The sequence below is a fragment of the Xenopus laevis genome, chromosome 6L (genome assembly GCF_017654675.1).
Source record: "Xenopus laevis strain J_2021 chromosome 6L, Xenopus_laevis_v10.1, whole genome shotgun sequence".
NCBI classification, from domain to species: domain Eukaryota; kingdom Metazoa; phylum Chordata; class Amphibia; order Anura; family Pipidae; genus Xenopus; species Xenopus laevis.
In genome coordinates, this window is record NC_054381.1 from 130,803,670 (window position 1) to 130,815,529 (window position 11,860).

The 11,860-nt window shown below is 41.0% G+C and overlaps 1 protein-coding gene across 1 annotated transcript; it reads left to right on the forward strand.

Annotated features, from left to right (window-relative positions):
- Positions 1–11,359, forward strand: LOC108717411 (protein kinase C delta type-like). Its single transcript, XM_041565666.1, has 13 exons — positions 1–49; positions 1,479–1,613; positions 3,944–4,048; positions 4,584–4,739; positions 5,696–5,796; positions 6,292–6,456; positions 6,931–7,022; positions 7,939–8,001; positions 8,100–8,238; positions 8,828–9,019; positions 10,172–10,300; positions 10,615–10,748; positions 10,904–11,359. The coding sequence occupies exons 1-12, from the start codon at positions 1–3 to the stop codon at positions 10,723–10,725; spliced, it is 1,437 nt and encodes a 478-aa protein (XP_041421600.1). The 3' UTR covers positions 10,726–10,748; positions 10,904–11,359.
- Positions 11,360–11,860: the final 501 nt, after the last annotated feature.

Sequence of the window (11,860 nt, forward strand, 5' to 3'; positions counted from 1 at the left end):
ATGGAGAAGAAGAGGAGAATATCAGAGAGTCCAGTGGAGGACCCAACTAGTAAGGAGACGAAACACAAAATGCATTGCTTTAAGAATATAATTATATAACCTGTAACTCATGTGTTAAATATGCAAAGACTGTGCCCCCACCTGTCATTTTGTATAAAAAACATAGGGAGTGTATGTCCTCTACTTTTTACTGTATGTAATGTTCTTGGAGGGCAAACACCATTGACTTTTCATGTTTAATATAGTTGAGGCACCACTATATGAATGGTACTATGAGTATCTGTATATCATGTTTATTGTATAGAATATATTTATGGTAGTATGAGTGCCTGTATATAATGTATACTGTATACAATATTTTTTGGCTATCACTATGCTCTCCTTCCAGTGCATTTATGTTGCCAGTGTCCTTTGGTTTCTAGAATATAATGTGCTTGGGGCAGCTATGCCAACTGTCTCTCCCTGTGTTTGATGTAGTAGTTGAGCATGAGACACTACTAAATGAATATGTGTAGGGTACTATGAGTACCTGTATATGATGTTTACTGTATACAACATATTTAGAGTTCTACTATGCACTTCCAGTGTGTATAGTGCCCTATGGTGCCAGTGTCTGTTGGCACCATAAATTGCTTGGGCAAAAAGCATTGGCTTTTAATGTTTAATATATTTTTATAGGCATCACTATATGTAGGTTACTATGTGTGCCTTTATATAATGTTTACTGTATGCAATATATTTTGGTTACTAGTGTGCGCTCCCTTTCAATGGGTATAATGCCCTTTGGAGCCAGTATTTGTTGGCACCATAAAGTGCTTGGGGTACCTGTGCCAACTGCCTTTGACTGTATTTAATGTACCTTTGGGTCTCACTGTAGGTAACATTATTGGGGTGGCAGTAACCGTTGCTTTGTACTGTATATAATATAATTGTTGTGCCAGTAACCACAGCCTCTCCCTATATATAATGTTCTCTGCTGCCTCTGATTGTATAAAATGCATTTGGGTTGCCTGTGTCTGCTGCCTCTCATGTTATATAGTATATTTTTGGTGCTAATAACCTCTGGCATTTACTGTATAATATGGGAAAGGATCCACTCCCCCATATGCTTGGGCTGGCAGTTGCCACTTAGGCTGAAGCTGTTACTTGCCATTTAGGCACAACCTGTCCGCTGCAACTCAGGATCAAATTGTCACTCACCAGTTTTCCAACCATTGGAAATAATATTTTCACACTTTATTTATAAAAACCCTAGGAGCACGGGCAAGAATAGAAACCTGTGCCCCTTCACACTCAATTCCGAGCAATTGTACCCAGAGTGCAGCGTGTGGTGCTGGCAGCTGCAACATTTATACAACATATGCTCTTTGCAATCATTTTTTGCATATTGCCCCCTATTTTTGCACCCTAGGCAGGTGCATCTTCTGCCCACCCCTAGTTCTGTCCTTCAATTAGGCCCTGACTAAATTAGAAATTAGAGAGTCACAAAGTGATTTTTATTTTTTTAGAAGGAAAAAAGATACAACTGAAGGATTTAAGGATTTGCATAGAACGTCTAAAGCAATATCCGCTGAGAAGAAAAAGACAGAGAAGTCCAGAGGAGAACCCAGCTGGTAAGGAGAACAAAACTTGAAAGATATTGATGTAGGACTTAAGGGGCTGCTCAACCCAAAACAGATCCCCACAGGCTCATTATTTCAAAGCATCTTTCTAATATACATTCATTACAAATTTCAATGGCTGTATGGTAATTTATTATAAATTTTAACCCCGGCCTTCCTTGTAATATCACTGCAGAAATGACCAATGAACATTCCACTAAAGGGGTTGTTCACCTTTGAGTTAACCTTTAGTATGATGTAGAAAGTGATATTCTGCGACAATTTGCAATAGGTTTTAGTTTTTTATTAGATGTGGTTTTTGAGTTATTTCGCTTTTTATTCAGCATCTCTGCAGTTTGCAGTTTCTGCAAACTGGTTGCTAGGGTTCAAAATACCCTAGCAACAATGCATTGATTTGAATTAGACAGGAATATGAATAGGAAGGGCCTGAATTGGGTATAATGGTCTTTGGAGCCAGTATCTGTTGGCACCATAAAGTGCTTGGGGTACCTGTGCCAACTGCCTTTGACTGTATTTAATGTACCTCTGGGTCTCACTGTAGGTAACATTATTGGGGTGGCAGTAACCGTTGCTTTGTACTGTATATAATGTAATTGTTGTGCCAGTGACCACAGCCTCTCCCTATATATAATGTCCTCTGCTGCCTCTGATTGTATAAAATGCATTTGGGTTGCCTGTGTCTGCTGCCTCTCAAGTTATATAGTATATTTTGGGTGCTAATAACCTCTGGCATTTACTGTATAATGTGGGAAAGGATCCACTCCCCCATATGCTTGGGCTGGCAGTAGCCACTTAGGCTGAAGCTGTTACTTGCCATTTAGGCACAACCTGTCCGCTGCAACTCAGGATCAAATTGTCACTCACTAGTTTTCCAACCAATGAGAAACAACATTTTCACACTTGGAGATTTATAAAAATCCTAGGAGCAGAGGCAGGAACAGAAACGTATTCTCCTTAGCGCTGAAGTGCAGTGTGTGGTGCTGGCAGCTGCAACATGGGGAGGCCCATTTAACAAAGGTTGAAATTTCAAATTCATGTGAGTTTTTAAAAACTCCCATGAACTCGAAATTCGACCAATCAGAATTTATTAAAAGAAAAAAACGAATTTTTCAAACTCGTGCGAATGGGATCTAACCAAAAACTCTAATCAAATTCGAATTGAAAAATTTCATTCGTATTTTAAAAACCTGATTCGAGTTTTTTCTCTGAAAAAAACTTGAATGTCAGGAAGGCTGCAAACAACTCCAAAATAATCCCTGGACCTCTCCCATTCACTTAACTCAAATCGAATTTGAATAACCCCCTAGTCGAATTTGACCATTTTGGCCTTAAAAAAAAATCAGGAGATTTCAATTCGACCCATTGATAAATCTGCCCCTTAAAGGAAAAGGAAACACCCTGTGCGCAAAACCCCCCCCCCTGGCCTACCTGTCCATCTGGGCAAATGCCCCTAACTTGTTACTCACCCCTCTGAGCAGGTCCTGTCCACGGAGTTTGCCAGTCTTCTCCCACGCGCGTCTTCTTCCTGCTTTGACTGGCATCTTCTGGCGTATGCGCAGTAGGAACATTTACTGGTACGGCTGGCCGAATATCATAAAGTTTTCCGATTTCACTTCGTGACATTCACTGCATGCGCAGTAGAGCCATACCGGTAAGTGTTCCTACTGCACATGCACCAGAAGATGCCAGTCAAAGCAGGAAGAAGACGCGCGTGGGAGAAGATGGCAACTGTAAACTCCGTGGACAGGACTTGCGCAGAGGGGTGAGTAACAAGTTAGGGGCATTTGCCCAGGGGGACAGGTAGGCCAGGAGGGAGGGGGGCAACACAGGGGAGGGGTTTTGCGCCCAGGGGGTTTCCTTCTCCTTTTAACAACAAGTGCTCTTTGCACTAATTTTTTGCACATTGCCGATAAATGACCCCAGGGCCAAGCCGACAGGTGCCCTAGGCAACCCGGCTAGTCACACCACTCCCCCACTGCACAAGGGATTGGAGAGTGACAGAGGCAAGGGAGGGGAGAGTTACAGAGGAGAGGGGAGAGTGACAGAGGAGAGGGCAGAGTGACAGAGGAGAGGGGAGAGTGACAGAGGAGAGGGGAGAGTGACAGAGAAGAGGGGAGAGTGACAGAGGAGAGGGAGGCAAGAGTAATAGTGGTCAGTGAACATGCACTAGGGGTAGACAGAAAACACTTTAACAGGTACCTGCCCAGCACCCCCTCTATTGTTGCACCCTAGGCAGGTGCTTCTTCTGCCCACCCCTAGTTCTGGCCTTGAATTAGTCCCTGGCTAAATTTGAAATTACAATGTGATTTTTATTCTTTTAGCAGGAGAAAAGATAAAGCTGAAGGATTTAAGGATTTGCATAGAACGACTAAAGCAATATCCACTGAGAAGCAAACGACTGAAAGGTCCGGAGGAGAACCCAGCTGGTAAGGGGAACAAAACTTGAAAGATATTCCAAGCATCTTTGCAATATACATTCATTACAAATTTCAGTGGTTGTATGGTTATTTATGTTAATTTGCCCATAATTTCACTGCAGAAATGGTCAATATCGGACATGTCAGTAAGATCACTGCATCAATGCATAGATTACCTCTCCCAAACAGAATACCGCAAACTGCTCTTCTTTTCCCAATGCTGCTTGTCTCTCTTTGCCTTCCCTGTCTAGCTGAAACTTCTAAAGATGTCCATGTATTCCACAGTAGAACAGACGGCCATCTTTGATTTATTTCCTTCTTCCACTGATGATCAGGGAGCTGTGAACTAGAGCACTGGCAGTCCAAATTAATTAAATGACTTTATTGGTTGCTATCAGTAACTGTACCAGTAGAATTTAGCACTTATGTTGCACATAAAACAGCCACATCATGTGCATGACATGGCCAAAAGTGATAAATGAGTCCCTGATTAAATTAGTGCTTAAAGAGCCACAAAGTAACATTTTCGTTTTTTTTTTTTTAGCAGAAGAAAAGATTACAACTAAAGAAATAGAGACGAATAAACAAATTGACAGAGATGTGGATCGAAAGCAATATCCACTGCGAAGGAAAAGACCAAGAAGTCCAGAGCAGAGTCCAGAGCAGAGTCCAGAGCAGAGTCCAGAGCAGAGCCCAGCTGGTAAGGAGAAAAAAATATGAAAGATATTGAAGTTGGACTTGAAGAGGTGTTCAACCCAAAAAAACTGTTCCTCACACGCCCAGTCATTCAAAGCAACTTTCCAATATACATTCATTATTAATTTCAATGGCTGTATGGTAATTTATGGTAAATTTTAACCCCAGCCTTGCTTGTAATATTACTGCAGAAATGACCAATGAACACTCCACTAAAGGGTTGTTCATCTTTGAGTTAACCTTTAGTATGATGTAGAAAGTGATATTTTGAGACAATTTGCAATTGTTCTTTAACTTTTATTATTGGTGGTTTTTGAGTTATGTAACTTTTTATTCAGCAGCTCTGCAGTTTGCAATTTCTGCAAACTGGTTGCTGGGGTTCAATATAACCTAGCAACCATGCATTGATTAGAATGAGACGGGAATATGAATAGGAGGGCCTGAATAGAAAGACGAGTAATCAAAAGTAGCAGTAACAATAAATGTGTAGCTATACAGAGCATTTTTAGATGGGGTCAGTGACCCCCCCATTTGAAAGCTGGAAAGGGTCAGAAAAAAAAGGAAAGTAAATGAAATGTTGCTTATAATTGATCATTATATAACATACTAAAAGTTAACTAAGGTAAACCACCCCTTTAACTCTAGACACGCCATTAAGATCACTGCATCAATGGATAGATAGCTCACAGTGACTGTAATTTACAATCAAATGGTCTATAAATAATGTTTTGTTGCCCTGGGGGCCTACTGTAAAATTATTGGTTTTTCCAACTTGACCCCATGCTGTACCTGGTGACTGATTTGGGAATATACCACCATAATAGAGACTCTTGATATGTATTAATAGTGGGATATGAAGACTGCACCTTAAATATAAGGACATTGTAATTATTTAACATAACATTTGATGTATCTTTAATGGATAAATTGAGTTACATTGTCTTTTTTACAAATCCCTAGGAGGAAAAGAGAAGGTTAGAGAGGACGCCAAAACATCGGAGTACCTCGATATTGAAAATTACAGCCTTATTAAAGAACTAGGAGAAGGCAACTTCGGCAAGGTGAGTGATGAACTTCTATGGGAAAATCTATTGTAATGATCTGGAATGAAACCAAAAGGAGACAGAAATCACAAGAGAATTAATCATGTAAATTTAACATGTAAACTCTTCTCTGATCAGTGGAAGTACATGCGCTATATTTGCTGTAGAGAATATTTTCCCTTATCTAAAGGACACCCCAATCTTCATTCCTATTGAAGAAGGATGGTCAGTCCCAGGCAGAGCACACACATGACTTTTACCTTTTAAAGGGTAAATAAATTATTATTAAAAAAGCACAAACAAATTAAAAAAAAACTTTCTATATCATGCTAATTTATCACATCCTGTCTCCTTTGACTGTTACATTATTGCCAGTACAAAAATGTGGGGCTATTGACTGAATATTTTATGGCTCATCCTTTGTTGAATTACCAATATGAGTGGAGCTACAGTCACTCATTTACATATAGGAAACCCAGTAATATTTATTTCCTTTGCGCTCTTCTTTCCCAGGTGGTGTTGGCATCGTTTAAAATCAAGAACCAACTAACTGCAATCAAGATCATTGAAAAGCAGCGGGAGGAAGATTTTGAATATGTCAGACGAGAGGCATCGGTTCTCCAGATTGCTAGCAGATGCCCATTTCTATGCCGGGCAATGGCAACATTCCAAACTAAGGTACAGGGTAGTGAGCTCTGCTAGGGTCTGTCTGCTTTCTGTACATATTATGCATATGGGGCCCAGTGGGGGTCAGCTTCCTCGGTAGTATGTGTGGCAGGGGGCTCCCGTGTGATCCGTATGTGTGGTGGGAGGTCAGTGGTGACCCGTGAGTATGTGTGGTGGGAGGTCAATGGTGACTCGTGAGTATGTGTGGTGGATTTATGTGCAGAGGAGGCCCGGAACAAAAAAATTCCAGGGAGCCCCCAACTTTAAACCCCTACCCATTATTATAATCTAGAATACTGAGTTGTGGAACCAATACTGCTATTAATATTAGTGTATTGTGTTCTGTCTAACCTGGAGTCATCTTAGTTTGTTGTAATTATTATGCTGTTTTGCATATTTTTGTATTAAATGATTAAAATGATCATGTTCCTATTTTGTCCTATCCATTTCTATGCTTCACCTTCTCCTTTCTGTTTTTATAACCAGTCACTAATCCTGCTAGCCCTGGAGTACGTCAATGGCGGAACACTGGAGAACATCATCGAGGACCGAGGACGTCTGAGTAACAAGCAAGTGCTGTAAGTAGCAAGCTCCTTGAGACAGAAGTACCTAAAATACAATGGATATCTACCAGTCACGTAACACTATAAGTAACATGCTAGCAAGGCCACCATCAGGGGGCCACAGGGGGGACAGTTGTCCTGGGCCCGCAGGGTTTTGTGTCTAAGGGGTACCAGGCCATGCTTAACTTACTTGATTAGCTGAGCCCCCTTGCTTTCAGCGTGCTGCCAGCTCAGAAAATAGGACAGCAGCGCAGTGCATGCAAGATTTTCTCCTATTCAGATTTTCTGTACCCTCATTGGTTCTTTAAGGATAAGTCCCGGTAAAGCTGCATTGGGATTGGATAGGCTGAAGGGGAAGTTCCTACTTCCCCTATCTAATCCCTGTACAGCTTTACCTGGACTTATCCTTAAAGAACCAATGAGGGTACAGCAAATCTGAATAGGAGAAAATCCCCTTAGACAGAAAACCCTGGCAAGTAATTTTTTTAAAATTGGGGGGCCTGGCTACCAAGTTTTTATTTAACTTAAAGGAGGCTACCAATGGCTTTTTATAACTTGGTGGGGGGCCCAGGCTATCAATTTTATTTATTTACTTGCAGGGGGGGCCCCTGATCACTAATGGCTTTTTATAACTTGTGGGGGGGGCTGCCTGGCCACCAATGGCTTTTTATAGCTTAGGGGGGTTCAATGTTTTAGCTCTGATATCTGTGTGGTGTTTTTACTGTGGGGTGAAAGAGATATGGGGTGGGGCTTGAGGGTGGGCGGGGACCAGGGGGACCAGAAAATGTTGCCGTACAGGGCCCCGTGATTTCTGAAGGCGACCCTGCATGCTACTAGAGACTGGAGTACAACACAGAAACACTGCTCAAGCATATATTAAATGGTATGAGACAGAACTACAAAGTGATTTGTGTTTTCTTTTTTCTAAAAGGTTTTATGCTTCAGAATTAGTGGTGGGTATTCAGTTCCTGCACGAGAACGGGATCGTTCATCGGTAAGAAAAATCTAAATTCTCTTTTCTAAGTCCTTCCCTATTTATACATAATTGTGTTTCTGGACATCATTCTAATATGAACCATGTGTGTCTTACAGTGACCTCAAACCAGAGAACATATTGGTGGATGAACAGGGCCATGTGAAGATCGGTGATTTTGGCCTTGTCTGCACCGGTATGTATGGAGTAAACACACAGTGTGGCTATTATGGAACACCAGGATACACGGCACCACAGGTGAGAATCTCAGTTCCTGTACATTTACACAATATTTCTTATTATTTTAAGTGACACTGATGTGTTACTTTATCACTTGGAAAGTACAAGGATAGTCAGCACAGCCTCCTGGCTTTTTCTTACTCGTGGTACAAGTTTTCCCAGTGGCCACTATCCACAGGTATAGACTTTCAGGTTACAAGATGAAACAGCACCACTCCTTCATAAAATAAAAATGCCTTTATTGGAACTCTTTAGGGCGTTACAGCAACATTTCGGGTCACACCACAAGCTTGATTAAAGGTTAGGTGTGACCCAAAACGTTGCTGAAATGCCCTAAAGGGTTCCAATAAAGGTATTTTTATTTTATGAACGAGTGGTGCTGTTTCATCTTATAACCTGTCACTCTATCACTTGGCCCACTAACACTCTGAGCTTATTGGACTGCCAAAGACAACTAATCCTTCAGCCCATCCTGGGTCATTACATTTATATATCTACTTTATTGGCCTTTATTCAAGCATCAGTTTGCCCATTCTGCAATCCTATGTGGTAATCAGGGTTCTCAGTATGAGAACTTTTGGTAACTAATCTGTTATTTGTTGCCAAGGTTTTATTAGAGGAGCCATACGACGCCGGAGCTGACTGGTGGTCTTTCGGAGTCATCTTGTACGAAATGGCCACCAATAGGTTACCATTCTCACCGAAGGGAAACTTGAAACAACAGGTAGAAAGCGTCATCAACAGAGAGCCTGAATATCCAGACTCCCTTTCTACCAAACTGCGTGACCTCATAAAACAGGTTAGTAAAATCAGAATGAACATTTAGTAAATGCTACTATTTTTTTAACAATTATTTTTATTGAGTTTTCATTTTTTATAGAAATAAATTCACAGAAAAGAAAGTAAACACTACTATTAAAGGGGTGGTTCACCTTAAGTTAACCTTTAGTATGATATAGAATGGCTAATTCGAAGTAATTTTTCAAGTGGCCTTCATTATTTAGTTTTTTGAACTATTTGCCTGTTTCTTCTGACTCTTTGCTGCTTTCAAATGTCTAACCCCATCTAAAAAACAAATGTTCTGTAAGGCTACAAATGTATTGTTATTGCTACTTTGTATTATTCATTTTCTATTCAAGCCTTCCTATTCATATTCCAGTTTCTTGTTCAAATCATTGCATAGTTGCTAAGATAATTTGGACCCTAGCAACCAGATGGCTGAAGTTTCAAACTAGAGAGTTGCTGAATAAAAATAACTCCAAAACCACAAATAAAAAATGAAAACCAATTGCGAATTTTCTCAGAATATCAATCTCTACATCATACTGAAAGTTAACTCAAAGGTGAACAGCCCCTTTAATATAAAGTTATAAAAATGCTTTTTGTGTTTGATATAGCAGAATGTTTTTTTATGTATTTAGTTTATTTGTTATGGAGGAACGTTGGCATAGGAAGCACCAATCTCTGGCCTGTTGTAGGAATAATAAAATTGTTTCCATTAGTCAGATGACCCTCACTGGTTTAGCTTCTAAGTAGGAGATAAGATGCTTCTCTATCAAGTGTGGAAGGAAAAAAGTGAATTTACAGCCTGGGGTGAAAAGTCTCTAGAAGAAGGTCACTCTATGATGGGCATTCATGAGTGAGGGGATAGTGTGAGAGCAAAATTCAGTTGTAAGTGATGACATCGGGCAAGAACGAGAGGTTTAGCCTTAAGCTCTATTATAAGGAGAGCTAGTGATATTAGATCTCTACTGGTTCTTACCAGATTTTATCTGCCAGGCCCTTATGTGCAGAGCTCTTCTGGTACTTGATGATATTCTGGATACCAACCAAGGTCACAAGGCATAACCTAGGAACAATTATAGAATTTTATATGTTGTTTTACTGTATGGAAGGTAGAAAAATATATGCAATATATTATTATTAAATAAATGTTCATTATTTGCTTTAGCTCTTGAAGAAGAAGGCCAACCAACGCCTTGGGGTGAATGGCAACATCCGGGATCACCCATTTTTTTCAACTGTCGATTGGTCAAACGTGGAGAAAAGAACATTAAAGCCTCCTATAAAACCAAGTCATGTAAGTGCATAACTGTGATGTGATCACATTCACCCAGAAGGGAGTCAGAACCTCTCCCCACTTACAGCCACTACCAGAGCAGTACTGGATCTATTCTTACATTGGCTCCAGTGTTCTTTTATGTTTTGCACCAGATTTGGTTTACTAATACTATTTGAAGTAGTTTTACATTGCATGTGTTTAGACAAAACACACAGCTTTTTTTGGGGGGTTCAGGGAATCAGTCTGTTAAATGGCAATTTAAAATATTAAATACCACCATGGCTGAAAGGAATAATTTCTGTATGACCATGTACTTTTATTATTGCTCATAGGAATCAGCCACGGGGTTCAACAGGAAATACATCTCATTCCCGAAAGAGGACCCCAGCGAGACCCGTATGCTCAAGGGGTTCGATTACGTGGACCCGAGCTGGCTGGAGTAATGAGTAGCTGTGCCGTCGGCAAGGTAAAGTTTAAAACGGAGATGATATTTCTAGGGACCAATAGGTTGGAGTAGACTATGGTTCTGAAATCTCTATTTCTTAATGAACCTAATGTGTCAGACTAGACCACCAAAGAATATGGTTTTGTACCCACTGACAGAAAATGTATCTTTTTCAGAGTCATCCCATCCAAGTACCGTGCAACATTCCACCAGAACACCACTAGCACCTCCACTGCTTCATCCTGCATATCTGGTAATGTATGACATTCTGAGAACAGCAAAGGTGAGCAAATAATGTTAATTACCATCTTACTGTCCTGCTCTACCTTACAATTACAACACCAGAAAAGGTACTTCTCCCCAAAATGCACCATCTTGCAGGTTAGTAGCACTGTGACCAACATCACCGCAGAAAGCGCTTACAGCTGCATTTAATATCCCCAAGTGCTTTCTATGCCATTACCAACTTATGCAGCTGTTTTTTTTCATGTTCACAGCTTTGCACTTTTTAAGTTAAAAGTTTAAAAAAACAAAACAAAAAAAACAAAAAAAAATCCCCCCACCTTTCCTATGTTATACTACCCCCATCTTCCCATGTTAACCCTTCCCTTTAAGGTTTAATAAAGCACAGCCTGTGAACTCCAGGCTTTATCATTATCTGTGATGTCATCAGAGGGGGGGATAGGGGTGGGCATAGCTAGTGGCCTGTCACAAGCCACCAGCGGTACCCCTCTAATGACATCACAGAATACATGCTCAACTATCCTTTCATTTCTATCCCTTGCCAAGCACAGCCTGTTCCCCCCAGGCCTTATAGAGCACAGCCTGTTCCCCCAGGCCTTATAGAGCACAGCCTGTTCCCCCCAGGCCTTATAGAGCACAGCCTGTTCCCCCAGGCCTTATAGAGCACAGCCTGTTCCCCAGCCTTTATAAAGCACTGTCTGTTCCCCCCAGGCCTTTTAAAGCACAGCCTGTTCCCCAGGCCTTATAGAGCATAGCCTGTTCCCCCAGGTTTTATAAAGCACAGCCTGTTCCCCCCAGGCCTTATAGAGCACAGCCTGTTCCCCCAGGCCTTATAGAGCACAGCCTGTTCCCCCAGGTTTTATAAAGCACCGCCTGTTTCCCCCAGGCCT